Source organism: Acinonyx jubatus, chromosome B2 (genome assembly GCF_027475565.1).
Source record: "Acinonyx jubatus isolate Ajub_Pintada_27869175 chromosome B2, VMU_Ajub_asm_v1.0, whole genome shotgun sequence".
NCBI lineage: Eukaryota > Metazoa > Chordata > Mammalia > Carnivora > Felidae > Acinonyx > Acinonyx jubatus.
In genome coordinates, this window is record NC_069385.1 from 123,022,707 (window position 1) to 123,041,046 (window position 18,340).

General features: G+C 45.3%; 1 protein-coding gene across 1 annotated transcript in view; it reads right to left on the reverse strand.

Annotated features, from left to right (window-relative positions):
* Positions 1–232: 232 nt before the first annotated feature.
* GMDS (GDP-mannose 4,6-dehydratase) overlaps positions 233–18,340 on the reverse strand; it is a 625,677-nt gene continuing 607,569 nt past the window's right edge. Inside the window, exons 10-11 of the mRNA XM_027040165.2 lie at positions 982–1,050; positions 233–672 (exon numbers count right to left, since the gene is read on the reverse strand). Coding sequence (XP_026895966.1) covers positions 610–672; positions 982–1,050 — 132 coding nt within the window. The 3' untranslated portion in view covers positions 233–609. The remainder of the gene's footprint in view (positions 673–981; positions 1,051–18,340) is intronic.

Below are 18,340 nucleotides of genomic sequence, written 5' to 3' on the forward strand. Positions count from 1 at the left end.
GTGGCTTATTGTCACCAGAAGGAAAGAAATGTCCCAGGCAGAGCCTTAGGAGAACACTCCAGAGAGGCCAGGCTCAGGCCCAGCAGGGGTCTACCTGCAGGGGCTCTCTCCAAAGGGAGGGAGGCTTAAAGGAAGCTATTTCACTCCAAGGCAAGAATTTGGGTGTTTTTGTTTGGGGGTCCTTATAGCCGCTCTTATACTTCGGGAAAAACATTGACATCGACTCTGTTAATGCTAGTTCATAGAAAGGACATTTTTAATAAAAGAGAAAAACAATTTGAAAGCCCCACAATTTCAGTTGTCTAATGACATAATTTCAAGTATAGTGAACTTGTGATTAAAACATCTTGTTGATTTCACAAAACCCTTCAGAAGAGGCCTCGACAAATGGAAATTGGGCCGAACCCCGGAGTGCCACGTCCCGGCTGCTACAAACCTCAGCCGTCCCACATCCTAACGGCGGGAATAAGGCGCAGTGGCAAGGAGGGTCACACGGAACGGGCCGGATTCTCCCGCCCCTCCCAGGATCACACCTGCGGCCCCCGCACCCGCCGATTCCAAGCAGGGACCGTAGGCCGGCAGGGGTGGCTCGGGGCTCCGCGGTCGCGCTCACGCGTTGGGGTTGTTTCTCATGAGCTCCACGTCGGCGTCCACCATCTCCCTCACCAGCTCCTGGGACCCGAGACACAGGGGGTGGGCGGTGAAGGAGAAGTTTCTGCTACACTCTCCCGGTGACACCTCCACCCCCTGTGGCGCGCGCGGAGCGGCCTCGGCAACCCTCCCTCCACCCTACCCGCCTCCACCCTGCCCCCTCCTCTCCTTCCAAGCCTGGGACACCTCGGGCGCCCGGCGGGGCCCGAACGCTGCTGCTTCGGACGCCTCGCTGCTTCGCCGGGCCGGCCACCCTTCCCGCCGGGCCCGACCGAGCCCAGCCCCGCAGCGAGCGGGCCAGCGGATTCTGCCGTAAAAAAAGGCACTTACATCAAAAGCGACCCGGGGTTTCCAGCTCAGCTTCTGTTTCGCTTTGGTGCAATCTCCTTGCAGAAAGTCCTGCGGGGGGAGGGAAAGATAAAGCAGACGTGAGTCGGGGGCGGCGGCGGCGGCGGCGTCCTTCCCGCTGCTGTCGGCGGGCAGCTCAGGATGCACACGGCTGGCTCCCCGTTTCCCTCCTTTTGGTCCCCGTCGGGCACGCTCAGTCGCGGCTCCCGGAGCCGTAAATCTTGGGAAGGTCGCGTTTAAGAATGCGCTGCACAGATCAGTGCGGACCGTGACAGCGGTTCCGTCCCCAGCTCACGCAGCCACCTCCTCCTGTCCACCCCTCCCCTCCGCGGCGTCCCATTGACGCTAAATGACTTAAAACACACACACACACACACACACACACACACACACACACACACACACCAACATGAAGTTGTCAGGGACGCTACTGTGAGAACTGTTTCGAATTACCGCACTTCTCAGGCAAGTAGAGGAGTAAATGAGCAGACGCCTCCTCCCCGCCCCCGCGCTCCGCGGCAGCTTTCCTCTCCGCTGCAGGGCGGACGGCCGTGAGCCCTCCGCGGGCGCGCTCCGACTCACCCCGGAGGCTCCGGGGCTCCAGGGCGCCGGGTCCGCAGCGTGCTGGCGCGCGGCGCTGGGGGACCCGGGACTCCGCGGCGGGGGGCTGGGTAATCCCCGGTCCGCAGAGCTGTTCTTTCCGGGCGGTGGCCTCGAGCTTTCCTGACCCACGGTAAAGACGGGCGGCTCACTGCCATCCAGCACACCCGCGTGCACATAAAACGAAACTGAAGTTTCACGAAGCAATCCTCGCCCTTACTGTCCAGGGGCACGACATACCGTATTTTCTCTTCTGTTCTGTTCTGTCCCATTCCTTAGAAAATAATGATCTCAAGCCACTTCACCTCACGACCCACTAATACGTGCAACCAGCTGTCTGAAAATACAGCTCCGAAGAGCCAGCACCCTGCAGCCTCTTCAGCTCCACCGCACTCCTTCCTTTGCCCAGCGTTCCCTAACTGCTCTGATGGAAGATCAAGTTGATTTTGAAACGACCCTCCAGCTCCTGTACACGAAGCTGACATTTACTTGATCCTTGCGTTTCTCATCCCATCTGACAAGGTCTTATCAAAATATCTATCTATCTATCTATCATCTATTTATAACGCCAAAGACTCAGGTTGGGTCGGCCCTGCTCAGCTTTACCAGTTCAGGCATGGAACTGCTTTAGGAGAGTTTCCATCCACTTGAGAGACTTCCTTAGAAGGAAACTGTCTAATAGAAAACTATAGGGAGATGTATAAATCCTGTACCTCAGCCCTCACTCACCCATTTCTTATTATAGATGTCTGGAGACTGATTCGGAAGAACATTGAGATGAGAATTTCAAGAGGATTTGAAAAAAGAAAGGGAGGGAGGGAGAGGGAGGAAGGAAAGAAAGAAAGAGAAAGAAAGAAAGAAAGAGAAAGAAAGAAAGAAAGAGAAAGAAAGAAAGAAAGAAAGAAAGAAAGAAAGAAGAAAGAAAGAGGAAAGAGACATACTTTGAAACAGACCATTTGGGGGGGGGGTGAAATAAACATTTAGCTTTGCCTAAATACATGTACAAATGTATTCATCAAACAGTACACAAGATGAGTCCTTAAGACAGAAGAGTGTGAAGGTGGTATGACAAAGAGCTGTACTTTAAACAGGATACATACCCCATTGAGAAACTATTTTAGTTATACACAATATTAAAGAACAGCCTAAAACCAGTTACATCAAGTGAAAGTAACAGATAATGAAGCGGCAGCTTGAAAGCCTGCCCACTGATTTTCTTCAGATTCCCTGAAAGGTAGCACGTGTGGGGAGTTTGTTAGAGATTCATGATCAGAAAGGCCACAAAGGGCTGGGCAGAATTGGTGCCCACCTTCACTGAGACTTCCATACTGAAGGGTGTCTGGATGCTACTTCTGAATGAGCATGCAATAGTCCTGCCTTATCCTCAGTGTCACTTTCCATGGCTTCAGTTACCTGCCTTCAACTGAGTCTGGAGCAGGCAAACAGTCAGAAGGTCAGCAGTAGCCTACCCCTATGCCTACGTCATGCACCTCACTGCCTCTCATCACTAGGTATGTTATCATCTCACATCATCACAAGAAGGGTAAGTACAGTATGGTAAGGTATTTCGAGAGAGTGACACCACATTCACATAACTTTTATTATGGGATATTGTTATAATTGTTCTGTTTTCTTATTAGTTATCATTGTTTATCCCTTAGTGTGCCCAATTTATAAATTAAACTTTATCATAGTTGTGTATGTGTAGGAAGAAACATAGTATACATAGTTCAGTACTATTGACTGTTCTAAGCATCACTGGAGGTGGGGCTTGGAATGGACCCACCTTGAATAAGGGCAGCAGCGCCCTGTACTGTATGCTTGAAATCGTTCTCTAACAGAGTACATTCAACAACGCTCATTCTCCATCATCCATCATTACTTTTTAGGCTTGAATAAATCAAACTCCCAAAGGCGTTTGCATTTCACAATACAGTGAAGTACTGATTTCCTCTCCAGAGTGTTAAATAATAATAAAACAAGTTATTTCTGCTGGTCCTAACAGTCCACATACAGATTCTTCAGGAAAAGTAGGATACAAAAATTAATAACTGGCAATTTAACACTGCATGGAGTGCTGGAAATATAAATGGAAAAACAAATTAATTTATTTCTCTTTCCTTTCCCTAAATAAACTTGTATATATTTCCACAATACTTCTCTATTTTACTATAAAAGTCACACAAAGATCTTCATTCTTTTTCCCCAGAGAGCTGTGAAATGTGGCGTCATGAAGCAACACAGCCTCCCTCAATTCTATAGCAGTTACATAGCTTGAAGAAACATGGTTATTGTTTAATCACATAACACTTGCTGTAAATCAACCAGCATTGCATAGGATGCAATTCATGGCTCTGAACTTATAGTTAGCAAAACCCTAAAACCCATTTTGGCTTCAAATGATCTCAGTAGGCTTGGGAAAGGGAGCTTTGTATTGTAATTATGTTTCCTGTATTTTTCTACAAGTAGCTCATAATATAAAAACAACTAGGGAACTACAATTAAGGAAAAAGAAAAATGGTTTTCAAAAGCTCAGCAACAGACATTGCTACCATACACTGTAAAAGTATTTCATTGAAACCAGAGACGCACCCAGTTAAACTTCCCAATTTAGTTTTGAGCCCAGCTCCTACATTCCAGTCTAGCAGCTTACTTTAACCTTCTGCCAAGGCTCTGTCTCCCTGAAATTTAATTAGACCAAGAGACCTAGTGAAGGAAGAGGATGAGGTCCCATCAAAACAAAGCAGCAGCTCTCTATGCCAGCTGCTACTGAGCTAAAATCTAGACTAGTCCGTGTGCTTTTGCCCCTGTCAACTTTTAGGGAAAGATTAGGGACATCCTAGCTTGTTCACTTCTCCTGAAGGATTTTCTTACTTCTTTCTGTTGGGTCCCTTTAGGGAAAATATATAGTAAATGGTTTAGGCTGCAGGGTTTGGGGCATAAGGTGGACTTAAAGGGTGGGGTGGGGAAAGTGTGGCCCAGGAGTATAGGTGGCTCTGGAATGACAGCAAGGACACAGAAATGCTTCTTTAAATAAGGCTTCTGCCATCGTGAAAAGAAATGGGATTGGGGAAGCTGGATTCTTACAAGAACATCAGGAACTAACCGCTCTTCTCACAGGACTACAGGGGCAATGCTGGGGTGGGGTGGAGAGGGGAAGGGGAGGGGAGGGAGAGGGAGGCAGATAAGGTCACACTACAGTTTCCCTTTACATTTGACAAATCCTCTCCTCTAGGGAGTGATCAGCTCCTAAGGAGGAGAGAGAAGAATGATTCATCTGTTTTGTCCTTTTCTTCTTTTTTGACAGTTCAGTTCCTTCTTTATTTATAAGCTTAAAGTCATAGTATGACAACAGGGGCAAGAGCTGATTAAGGAGATTTTATGTACACTTTCCAAAATGGACTTTCTGCACTGGGTGGTCTGGAGCTTTTCTGAGAGAGAGAGAGAGAGAGAGAGAGAGAGAGAGAGAGAATAAAGCTCTGGGAAAAATTTAAAGCATTTCTATGTGAATATGACATTTCCTGAACTCTGGCTTCTGGTGTCTTCACTGTTTCCATTGCTATTCCTTAGGTGAGCTATACAGTTTCAACATGTGATTTATTATTGTCAAATTCAATTAGGTTTAGCTGAGCATTTTACAGCAGCAAAACAGCATGAGCAAAGAGAAAACGTGCATGTCCAGATGCCCAGAGCCCCCTTATTTTTTCTTGGACTCCCTGCCTACCGTTGACTGGTCAGACCTTTAGGAGCTGTCCTCTGATGGCTCTGTCTAGGCATAAACCCTACAGGCCCAATGCCAATGGCCAGAGTTGGAAACAGCAGCCCAGTAGGAGGGCATGTTTTGCTGCAGCAATTTTTCAGGCTTTCCTGGCTTATGTTCTTGTTATAGTGAACTGATAAAGGGCCAGACCAAATCCTGGAAAAGTCATTAAGCCAGTTCCTGAGCCCACAGTAGTTAACATAAAATCCAGAAAAGGAGAGACCATGCTGTGCCATTATCTTCTACTCTAACTATAGTTCCCTTTCCTCAAATCTCCTGGGTGCCTTTTTAATCTCAATCAAGATAACAACGCATCTTTAAATCACACCGGTTAGTCTTCTTTCCTCCCTGCCCCCAATCTTTTTAAAATTTTGATCATCATTTAACACATTAAATGTCTTTGATACCCACCCTCTCTCCTGAAAATCACTGTGGGGAATGCTATTAAATAGATTGACAACATAGGATAACTTCTCAAAATTCATAGTGTAATTTTCTTTGTCTCCCTTTTTCTCTGTGGTTGTGTTGGGGAAATTTAAATATTTATTTCAAATCATGTGTTGGATACCATGTTTCCTCAACAGGTCTGCCTGTGAGGTTTGCAAAGGACAGCTGTTTAGGTGGAGAACCATTTTAAGAGTGTGAGCACTTTTGGCAGGATGTTGTTAAATTTCTAATGTGCATATTGAAAGAAATTGACTCTTGAGTGCTACAAATAAGGAGAAGATGTATAGACAGGGGATGTTAATAAAGAAAACTAAGACTGGTGAAAGCCCTGGTTATATCTTCAAGAATTTAAAATACAGAGCTGTGAGTAACACTGGATATTCATTTCTTCTGTTTTTTTTTTTAAAGGCAAAATTGAGGAATAGCTTAGGTTCCAAGGGAATAAAAGAATGAAGCAAATTTGGTTCTTGATCTAACTTTATGCTAATGTGGAGTGAGCAGGAAAAGATTACTCTTGGGGAAATGCTTCTTTTTAGAGAAAAAGAAATGCTAAAACAAAACAAAATACCAAAAACCAAAACAACAACAAACTTCAGTAAAATGGAAAAAGCTTTAAAGTTGCCTAGAATATCCCAGTCAAGATTCAAGATGTGCAGCTGGGAGTCAGCAAGAATGGGGTGGGGGAATGAAGACTGAGATTTCCCCCAGAAAGTTTGCAATATAGTATGTCTCTTATTGGGCAATTTAAACTCTTCCATGCTCACAACTACATCATTTGATTGAAACCTTCCCAGAGACGGAGGGAATCTTAGAGCAGTAAGAAAGGCAGTGGCCTTAATAATGGAACGAACATTTCCCCCTCTCTTCCCTTTTACTGCCATATATCAGCACAAATTGAAGTTGAAGCAAGGCCTCTCCTTTAATGACAAGAGGTGATAAGAGACAAGAAGAAAACAGCAGGCCGTCTCGTCTGCTCAGGAAGCTGGACTCGGTGGGACTGTCCATCAGCAGGAGCTGACAGAATGCCGTCAGACCCCAAACAATGCTTGGGCTCAACCTCAGGGAAATTGAGTCAGTCAGCACCGGCTCTGATGAGCGAAGAACGTACTGACAGTGGAGATAAAGTGGCAAAGGGAGCAAAACTGAGTGAGCAGGCCCTGCATTGTGTCCCTGTCCTCAGTTACCCGGATGGAGGCTGCTGGGAGGCACTCGGCACAGGGTAACACATATATACCCCACACTGAATGCCCTGCAGAGCCCTCACATCATCACCACTGTCACCTCCACTGGTGGCCTTGCATGTGAGCCTGGTTAGTTATGATTCAGGATGTGCTGTACTGACCCCTTGGATGGTGCCTGAGGGGGTCTCCAGGATCCTGTGACCCCTCAGTGATCCCATTAGTCTAGGTTGGGGACCACTTATTTTCAATTGGTAGCATTTATCATTTGGAACCAGGAGCTATTAAGAGCTACTAAACAAAGGGAAGGAAATACTTCTGTGTGTGTATGGCTTAGACACTACTGAAAAATCTATTTAGCATGGTAGAGCTTTCATGGACAGTGAATGAGAACACTGTATTCCTTATGCTCCCACTTGTAAATAAAGCCTAAGGTGGTAAAAGAAAGTATTCACTTTATTAAGGGAGAACCCAATTAATGGCACTTATAGTGCAGCCTACATATAGATGCATCTTTTTAAAAAATTTTTTTTTAATGTTTATTTATTTTTGAGACAGAGAGAGACAGAGCATGAATGGGGGAGGGTCAGAGAGAGAGGGAGACACAGAATCCGAAACAGGCTCCAGGCTCTGAGCTGTCAAGCGCAGAGCCTGATGCGGGGCTCAAACTCATGGACCGCGAGATCATGACCTGAGCCGAAGTCGAACGCTTAACCAACTGAGCCACCCAGGCTCCCTTAGATGCTTCTTTTTAACATGTGTTCTAAAAATATGGTTCGCACAGAAAGAGAAATGCAGTGGGGCACCTAGGTGGCTCAGTTGGTTGAATGTCCGACTTTGGCTCAGGTCATGATCTTGCAGTTGGTGAGTTCGAGCCCCGTATCGGGCTCTGTGCTGACAGCTCGGAGCCTGGAGCCTGCTTCGGATTCTGTCTCCCTCTCTTTCTGCTCCTCCCCTGCTCACACTCTGTCTCTGTCTCTGTCTCTCTCTCTCTCAAAAATAAATAAACAAAAAAATTTAAAAGAAAAGAAAGAAATGTAGTTAGACAAAAAGCACTCTATAAGACACACTGACAACACAATCATGCAGGAGACATACAGGACTTAACCACACTAATTTTCTTTTAAATAGGTTTTTAAAAATATTGTGGAGAAAGCCCCTTCAGGCAGACATACTTGAGATGTGTAGAGACGAGGGCAGTGGTCCATTATCCTGCATGGAAGGGACATACAGAGCCATACAACGCATGCTATGCTAAGGCCCAGCTTCTCCCCTCATTTGAAGGGGCAGAGGAGCAGGGTGCCCTTACAGCAGGGTCCCAAGAGCTGTCCAGCCATCTGCAGCATCCAGCCCTTGAGGGCCTTCAGGGCCTGTCCTGTTCAGACAGGCTGTGAGTGAGCTAGCTGAGCAAAGGAAAACATCTTTCAGAAGCTGTGCTTTGTAGCTTTGGGGGAACTGTCTGTTCATAGGTTGGTGTTAATAGGTTGCTTTAAATAAAATAAGCAATAGGATTTGGGGAATAGGATGTAGGCTTGCATCATACACATTTATGAGGTACTAATGTCTTTCTGTACCTATTCTACATCTACATTGTAATCATAGAGTTAATTTTTGTTGTTGTTTTTAGCTTTATTTCTTGATCCCTGGTGCTTACAGGAGTATCAAGCTAGGGAAAGCTAGATTAAGTACTGTAACTGGAGCCCTCTTGGTTCTGATTTCTTCACTGATCTTCACTCCAAACAGTTGATATGGGGGGCTGACTCACAGTTGTGATGCAGAGCCAGTTAATGAAAGGGAGATAAGATTGTTAGTGACCTCAGCATTCCAGGCTTCAAAGCCAGCACCATTTTCGATGGAAATTACTGGTTACTGTTAATAACTGGATCTAGGGTGTAAAGATTTACCCATGCTGGTAGGAGGTGACACAAACCCTGAGGAAAGGAGATAAAGCACCTTTAAGTGGACCGATTAAAGATTGTTGTGACCTAATTGGCAAGTGGCACTCTGGAGCACAAGAAGCAGGCTGCCTTTCTTTTGCCACTTAGTACTTTTCAACCTCAAAGTACTTTACATACATCGGCTAATTAAATCTCCAGGCAATCACATTCAAAATGCAACTCAAGAGATCTTGTATCTGTTTCAGGTGCCCATTTCCTAGGGATGAAAGCACTGTACAAAGTATCCATGAGGGTTAAAGCCCAACTCTGTTGTGCAGCTTATCTTCAGCATGCATGTGGTGGGGAGCCACCTTGTCACCAGGGAAGGTACCTTCTCACTTGGGGGAGGCTGACTTGGGTCACAGGAGACCCCTAATAGCAACAGGCGAAGGTGATTTTCCTTAAGCTTGTTCCTTTGCAGTTTGTTAGGAAATACACACCACCCCTTAGAAAAGGTTCTGCCCTCCTTTTGAATATTAGTACTAAAAAATATTGTAAGTGATATGAATGCCTCCATAATATAGATGGGATATTTTTTCCTTTGGGATTTTTCTCATTTTATATAGTACCATAGGTCACTCAAATTCAAGAAACTCACTTCAGTAGTCCTTCTTTCCTTCCCTCCTTTCAGTCCATCCATCCGTCTGTCCATCCATTCATCCATCCATCTGACCATCCATCCTCCTCCCAACCAAAATAAAAATTATATGACAGGGTCATTCAAATGTATACCCCCACATCCCTTCAAGCATTCATGCCCTCAGTAACTTAAGAAACTCTAGGATTAACCAGGCAGCTGACTAAGTCCAAATTCTTGTTTTACGGTTGTTTCTCTAGGGACTTTTATATTTGAGGAAAAATTAAGACAAGTATGATGGCATTTGTTAGTAAGGTTTTTGAGAGGTATGGAGAAAAGAGCATTAAGACAAATATTTAGGTTTTTTATGATTTTATCTATCCATTATTTGTTTTCCTATTACCATGGTTAATAGAGAGTTTACCAGGCTTCTGGGTATCTATATCACATGTTACCTGACATTCTTTCTTTTATATTTTTATAAGAGGAATAGAATCCTATACCTCTACGTATCTATAGAGATATTTAAACAAATAACTTGATTAATGTCACAAAGCCATCTAGTAGTAGGGTTTTGGACTAGAAGTCAGGATTTCTGATACTTAGTCCAGCACTCACAATGCTCAGTGGTACAAACCCTCCCTAAAAAGTACTATAAGCAATATACTTTATGCTTCCCTAATTTGAGTGGCACAAAGGTCTCTAAATAATAAAGACTGTAACAACAGATAGAAATATGGAACATACTCCAGTGATGAATGAAAGAAATGGACAGAGAAGAGTAGATACAGTATGATTCAATGTGTATGAAGTTCTAGTACTGGCAATCTAATTGATGGTGATAGAAATTAGATCGGTGGTTACAGGGGAAAAGATCAACAGGGAAGGTGCACGAAGAAACTTTTGGGTGATGTTCTTTACATTGATAGGAGTGTAGCATACATGAGTGTATGCATTTGTCAAAGTGGACCCAAATATATAGTTAAGATCTGTGCCTTTCATTGTGTATAACTTCGATCTCAATAACAAAAGATTCTTAGACACCACCACCAACCAATACAGAGACATCACTGGAGAGACTTGGCTTTGTATCGTGGCTCAACCACTTAGCTGTGTGGGGGGCAAGTTTCTCAGTATTTCTAAGCTTCAGGTTTTAAATCTGTAAAATGGGGAAAGCATCACCTATCTTGCAGGGCTGCTGTGAGAATTCAAGATTACACATAGAAAGTAGCTAGCACTATTTCCAATTCATTTTACACTGTTAAGGCTAGCTAGTGTTGCTCTTATCACTGAATTATAGGGAAAGCTATCCTGTTAATTTCTTATAGTTAATATCACAGATGAAAATGTAATCTTTTAAGTGGATTGTCTTATAGTTTTTCTTTCATGCTTGTATGTTACTTTAACCTTGCACTTAACCTTTACTACTATTTTTAAATCGTCATTTTGTTTGAATCACTGTAACCAGAGTACACAGGATTTTGTATTCTACTTTCCCCCAATTATTGTAAACATTTCATAATGCTCTTGATCCTTTGCTGCCAAATGTTTATAGTTTTAGATGCTGGAGAGGTAGCCGTGGACAAGACAAGGCCATGTTCATGAGCTTATGTTCCAGCTGGGAGAGACAGTCAAGAGGACAGGAGATGTGAATAAAACCATGTCAACTACTGACAGGGTTTGGCAAAGACAGAAGAGAGAGCAAGAGTGATAAAGAGTGGGAAGGCTAGGTGGGGAAGGCCTTCCTAAAGAAGTAACATATGATCCCAGATTTGAATCACAACAAAAAGCTAGTCACACGAAGTCCTGGGGTAGGAGGGTCTTTCAGGGACACCACAGGTATAAGGACCTTAGGGAGCAACACCGCTGGTCTGAGATGCAGAGAGAAGGCCACTGTGTCTGGGCAAAATGAACGAGGGTGATCAGAGCCCAAGACAAAGTTGGAGAAGTAAAAAAAGGTCAGATCATGCCTGGCCTGCTGGGTAATCCCTATCACGGGGCCCAGGTCTCTCCCAGCAAAGCCGTGTCTTCACAAGACTTTACTCTCTAGTCACAGATTGTGTTGTAAACTATTTGCAGCTGGCCAGCCACAGTCATACAGCTGGTTAACTCAACTTGATATAGCTCACAAGTCTGATTTTCAGATGCCGATGCAATCTTTCAAAGTATGAATGGGACTGACTTTTAGCTAAATGTTTAGAAGGGTGGATGACATATTTTTGCCTGGCATGCTTCAGCCCCTTTGCCTCCTAAAAAAGCTGCCACGCTTTGATTTGTTTGTGCCACCCAACCTAGAACCATCTGGCCACTCTTGCTTCGAAGGGATTCTGTCCGAGCTATTGCAGTTAAGTCAGGATTATGCTCAGCTGGCCCTGTGGGACATAGGGCCCAAGAAGTGTCATGGGGCCAGCAGGCAGGAACCTGGCCTATGAGCTGGCACCTGCTGGGGTATGTGGTAGAAGGGCCGCACCTTTTCTGGCCAAACAAGGACACACTCAACCTCCAGAGGGCTGCAGAGATGGCGCCCCACCCTTCACTTCCTCCTGTGTGAGCAGAATTCTGGCCGGAGTGAAACTCTAACTACAAATACTCCTTGTTGAGAGCTGCCTTCTTTTTCTCCACTAGTTTTCTTTTTTTTAATTTTTAAATGTATTTATTTGTTTTTGAGAGAGAAGAGACAGACTGTGAGAAGGGGAGGGGCAAAGAGAGAGAGAGAGGGAGACAGAATCCGAAGCAGGCTTTAGGCTCCAAGCTGTCAGTGCAGAGCCTGATGGGGGGCTCGAACTCATGAACTGTGAGATCATGACCTGAGCCGAAGTCGGACACTTAACTGACTGAACCACCCAGGCACTCGTCTCCTAGTTCTCAAGACAATGGGACACAGCACTGAAAGTTGCTTGAGTTAATTTTTTTTTTTTTTTTTACCAAATTCTATGTCTGTCAAGGTTCACTCATCTACAGAGAAAGAACCTAGCTTTGCTTTAAAACGTATAGTCCTTCATCAGCCTGCTACCCAAAACGCGGAGTTTGGCTTGTGTTCTGAGCCCCTGGAGGCTTCCGGCACTGGGGGCACATGCTCCGTGGGATGTTTTCAGGCATCAGTGTGGGTGCTGTGCTGGACAGGAGCCTGGACTGGGGCTGTGGCAGGAGAGGAGAGCAGCCCAGATGCGGGGAGAGATAGTGAGAGTGAGAAGACTTGCTGAAGGACTGGATTTGGAGGAAAGAGGATTCACAGAGAACTCCTAGGATTTGGGCTTGAATGAGAACCTTTTCATTGCTTTCAAAGACACTGTATGAATTTATAAACACTACCAGCAAAGTATGAGTGTAACTTTTTATCACAACCTCATCGGCATTAGATTTTATCTCCTTTTCAAGGAAATCTCTCATTTTCATGATTATGAAACAGAGGCTCTTTGAAAAGATTACTTTTGTGAAATTACCTATGTTCTCTTATATCATTCCATGGAACATACTGTCTTGTTTCAGATCTTGATTTGTTGCCAAAGCCTCTTAGCTGAGGAAGTCTGGTTAACTCAGAGAAAGGAGCTCAGTTTCCACAGGCCCCAGCTGTGTTCGTGTGAAAGGAAGGAGAGGGGAAGGCAGCTCACCTTCTTCCATGACCCTAGCTAATGGACAGCTTCAGCTGTGCCTTAGGACAAGCAAGGAAAGGGTTAAGCCAAACTGTGTACATGATGCCCTACCAACCCGTCCCGCTTTTAATCTATGGCTTGTGGCAGGAGGAAGTCCGAGAGGTGGCCTTTCACATGACATCATAAAAGCCTGATTTATCGCCAGCCACCAAACATCTAGAAAATCATAACATCCTTTCAGGAAAATGCAGTGGAAAATAATCAGGTTGACTTTGATGAAAGCTTTGGTGGGGACTCCAAGTGTGACATTCTGCACAGTAACCCTTGGCAGGTGCTCTGTTTGTGCTTGGAGCGGCTTTCACCGACAAAGCCTGGAGTCCGAGTTACTGGCTGCCCACAGTGGAGCATGGCTTTAATGTCCACAGATAAAACAAGAGTTTGGTTCACACTCTGCTAGCTTGCCTAAGATAACACTTGAGTGTATGTGAAAATGCTTTGGAAATAATAGCTCTATCTGGATGTGGGGAATTATTGATTATAGAAATATAAAGATCATACTCTTTTACATAACCCACCCCTACAGCAGCAATGCCCAACAGGAATAACTTCCTATACTGCTTCTGTTGATTTGCTCTTCTGTGCTTTCCTAGGACTATCTTTAGGACATGACTCTGCAGTTAGAACTTTTTCCTATGTAGTAGTTCCAAAGTAGTGCCCACTGTGGTATCGTTCTTAATAATTAAGGGGGATAAGAGATGACAGAGAAGACACACTCAAAAATGTCAGAGGAAATCAAGGGGTGAATTCCTCATGCCACAAGGAATCAGTCCCAGGATTATTTGTATCACTATGTTGTTTCTCTTGATCAGTAAGTTGATAAAACCACCAAACAGGAGCCTCAGTTTCTTTTCTATGCATGATGTACTCTGCAAATAAACACAGGAAAGAGGGACAAAAAAGACTAGAGTATTGGATGGTTCTAGAATTCTGGCCACATCAAGTCTACAAAAGCTCATTGGCATAGAAAGTAGGCCTATCTTTGCAGATTGACACCAACTCTGAAGGTCCTGGCATTCTTGAGTTTGGGGGGAGAGGAGAGAGGTGTTCCAAAGATTGGGCCAGGACTGACAAAGGGCTAGTCAGGGTTGGAAGGCTGGCAAAATGAAGACTGGGATTCAGTTCTAAGTTATGTTCACTTTGTTTTACTGCTACACCTCAATTGTGTAGGGCAGAGACTTCACAGAATCAAAGGCTCAGGTAAGTAGACACAGCCCTGTGAAGGTTCCTAGAAGGTTGATGCTCAGTGGAGGGAAGAGCCCCCAGTTTGGAGGAGCTCAGAGTCTGCGTCCCAACACCATCAACCTCAGAATGGGTCTCCTACTGCCACATAAGGCAGCCCTAATCACTTCACTGTCAATTCCTTCTGAGTTTGATTTCTGAACTGGGAAAGCCTGCCCAAACCTGACCTTCCTGGGATTCTATATGGGGAACTGGAATGATGGGGAGGGAGCAGAGCAGAGAGGTGAGGCCCAGCTCTGGCCCTCCACATGAGTTCCATAATAACTCAAGCTTTCCTCATCTGTAAATGGGCTGGAAGAATTTTAAGGTGCCTTCTCTAAGCTACTGCTTGCCACTCTGCTAGGATTGTTGGTACCTGCACAAGCACTACGTGCCTTGCATCAGTGCCATATGGATCATGTATTGCATCTTCTTGCCTAATGACTGCTCATCATTTCATAGTGGCTGTGGCAGCAGGAGCAGTGGTTCTCAAGTTCTGCTCCAGCTGGGCCCTGGTTTGGCTTAGCCTCAGCACTGCCCTGTGACTTTTGCTCCTGGTAAGCTGAGCAGTGGGGGGAGCTGGTGATTTAGCACACAATCAGATGGCCGAGGCCTATGCTGGCCCTGGTCACCTCTGCCCACAGAGGCTGGGCCCACACTTCCTGGGTGGGTCAGCCCATACTTCCTGGATGGCTCCATGTAGAGAGCACTAGTCAGGAGGCAGGTGACCTGAGGGTACAGGCGTGGTTTTGGTAGTGATGTGTTGCACGGGGCCCAGAGGGAACTATGGCTTCAAACATTCCCCATGAAAACATCCCTGAACATTTGGGGAGCTTTTCAAATAACCAGCCAGACTGAGTGCTTCAGCTGTCTTGTGGCTGTAAAGTGAATACTTGCAGTATCTTATTGCCCAGGGCTATGCATGTCACTGAGACACTTGCCTGATAAATAGCGGTGAAAGTGGGGGAACAAATCTACCACTGATGCAAATCCTAATCAAATGGCTTGGACTACTGGAGACTGTTGCTGGGTTAGGAAGCTTCTACTCAGGGGCCTTTTAAGAGAGGTTCCCTCTTCAGTGGGCCAATGAGCCACCTCCACGCCCCAGCTCTGACCATTCAGGACTTGGACATGAAGTGCTTCTGGCTGTCATTCACTCCATAAGTCCATAGAGGCTCTGAGACCTATTACTAGTTTAGGGGTGGGGAAATTGGGAAATGCTTTGAGCTGGCACTAACAACATCTATTAATTGGGCCCCTTGCTTGAGCCATGTGCTAAGCACTTTACATACCTCCTACTGTTAAACTTTCTAACAGTCCTGTGTGCTCCATGAGGAAAGTGAGGCTCCGGTAAATGCCCACTGTCAGTTTGTGGTAGAGCCTGGATTCAAAACCAGGTTTCTGTGACCCCAGACCAGGTAATTAGCCCATTTATCTACACTCCCTCCCTTCTCCTTCTCTGTTTAGTATGTGGGCTGACAGTTGAGGTGTACAATACACCAAGTCACACATTCCCATCAAGCAGCTGTTCTTAATGAGGATGAAGTGCCACCCTGGAGAATTTGTTTAAGACATAATAGAAGGGGAATATACTTTCACTTCACTAGAGGTCCAGAAACACTAAAATTGTTGGTTAGACTGCCTACGTGGGTTGTACACTACAGCAGATTTAGGAGTGGAAACCTGAGTCAGAAAAAAAGGAAGCATTATCAGGAGACACCACACTGAAATAAGCACATGGCTCTTGATGTCAAAACAGCACCTTCTGAAAAACTTTGACACAGCCATGGATTGTAGAGCAAAAGCAAATTCATTGTTTTCCCTCAGCTGGAGGTGAAAGGTTTTATAGGGGGAACCTCTAATGAAGAAGTATTTTGTTTTGGTTCATATGATTAATGCAGTTTTCTAAGAAAAAACAACCATCGGCTCCTCAAGCTCCATCAGGAATGGTCATGATAATGGACTTTGCAGGTAGCTAAAACATAGACCAGTGGGCAACTGCCTGTGGAAGGATTCTTCCTCATCTGTACCCCGCTGACACTACCAGGCCATGAGACTCCCAGTGGACTTCCTCTGGCAGAACCAGGCTCTGGGGCGGAATCTTCTAGGAACTGTTGGCTTTCTAGGACCACAAGGAATACTAAGAGATGCCTGACATGGGAACTCTGTGAGTTTGGGAAAGTTCCAAATGGCCTTTCCTCAGTATGTGACCTCCGTGGAATACCCTTTTCTATGAAAAGACTTCAACTCACAGAATTCAAAAGAGTTGTCCAGTCTTATTTACGCCACTGCCATGACCATAACTAACAGAAATGCAACTCTTCCTCAGGGTGTATATATTTTCAGGTTCAGGGTCTGGATAGTGAAGGAGATTACTACTGGAGAGAGTCTGGAGAACACGTGGTATCTAAAGACTTTATCCAAAGTGACTTAGTTCTGGAGTTTGGACAGTGAGAGTTCAGAAAGAAAGGGATGTCTCTGTTTATCACCGTCATGGTGATAGTAGTGACAATGGTAATATTTATCACATAACAACAGCTGCATCGTGCTTTACTATTAGGACCTCTTGGCCTATTTTCTGTAAATGTAATGTAATGTAATCCTGGCAACATTCAGGCATTCTTGCGCTCAGTAGCCATAATTGCTGGTCTTTGAGACGATCAAGGTCCAGTGATGAAGACTAGTGAGCTCATGGCATTATCATCTGATGCGTGCCACAGCAAAGAGTGAGTGACACGGCAGATGGGCAGAGAGGGAGGCCATGTGAGTGTAGGGAGTAGAGAGAGAGTTGAGACCTGAAGAGCAACAAGAAAGGGGAGGAGAATGAACATTAATGGTGAGACTGAAAAGTACCCTGTGTAAGTATGTCACCATGGCACCTGTACAAGTAAATGGGAGGACTCTCTCAACATTTTCCCTCTAGAAATGGTGCTAGGGTGAGCTACTCTCACAGTGGGCCAGAGGAGGAGACTGCAGCCCATCGGGGACCAAGGCCTTCAGAAACATTTTCAGAGCAAATGCTCCCTGAGCTGGGTCATGAAGAATGAGTGGGAGGGAGGATGGTAAAGGGCAAAGGTAAAGACAGTGTAGGTGTAGGATCAGGAGCTGAAAGGCACAAAGGTGTTACAGAATCTTCCAAGAGTTGCAGTTTGGTATGGCTGGGGGCAGGCTGGCATGGGATTCCCACCTTGTGCTGGGTATGGACCCCAGGCACACAGCAGTCAGGGCTCGTTTAGCATGAAATCTGCAGTTGGACCTTAGCTGAATCCCAATACTGTCACTTACTACCTGAGCCTCAGTTTTATGATTTATAAACCTGTTAAATTATATCTTCCAATAATAAAGACCAGAGACCGTAAGTGCTTAGAGCAGTGCCTGGTGTTGAGCAGACGGCAGCGACTGTCAGTGCATAACGTTAGGGCTCCACCAGGGCCTGGAGGATCTGGCAAGATGCCTTGGGGGCCATTCCAAGCCTAGGGGCTGGTTCTCCAAAGAGCGGGCCCGACATCCCTCCACCAAAACTTCTGACTGCAGCAATGGGCAACCCCCTTTCATCATTCTGTTAGTTCCCTATAGCCTGTGATGTTCTTCCTCTTCCTCTTCATTTATTTCGACTATACCCCTGTAAAACATGTGGGACTTAGGGACAGAGAGACTCAGGTGGAAAATCTCATTTGTACCACAACCTGGAGCTGGGGAAAGGATGTGATGTTTTACGTGTTTGTCAGATAAGGCCCTCCACACATGCTCATTCTTCTCCCCTCTTCAAGTCCTAACTGACTCCCTACTCCCTGAACTCATTCCAACCTTCTCCCCACCCCACCCCATTATACCTAATCTGCCTTTGTATTCCCACAGCACTGTTCCAGTGCTGCTAACATAGCAGCCAATGAGACAGATAGGCAGTGCACATTCTGTTGTGGGGGTGCTGGCAGTAAACAAACCAGCAGGGAGGAAACCAAGACCATGAT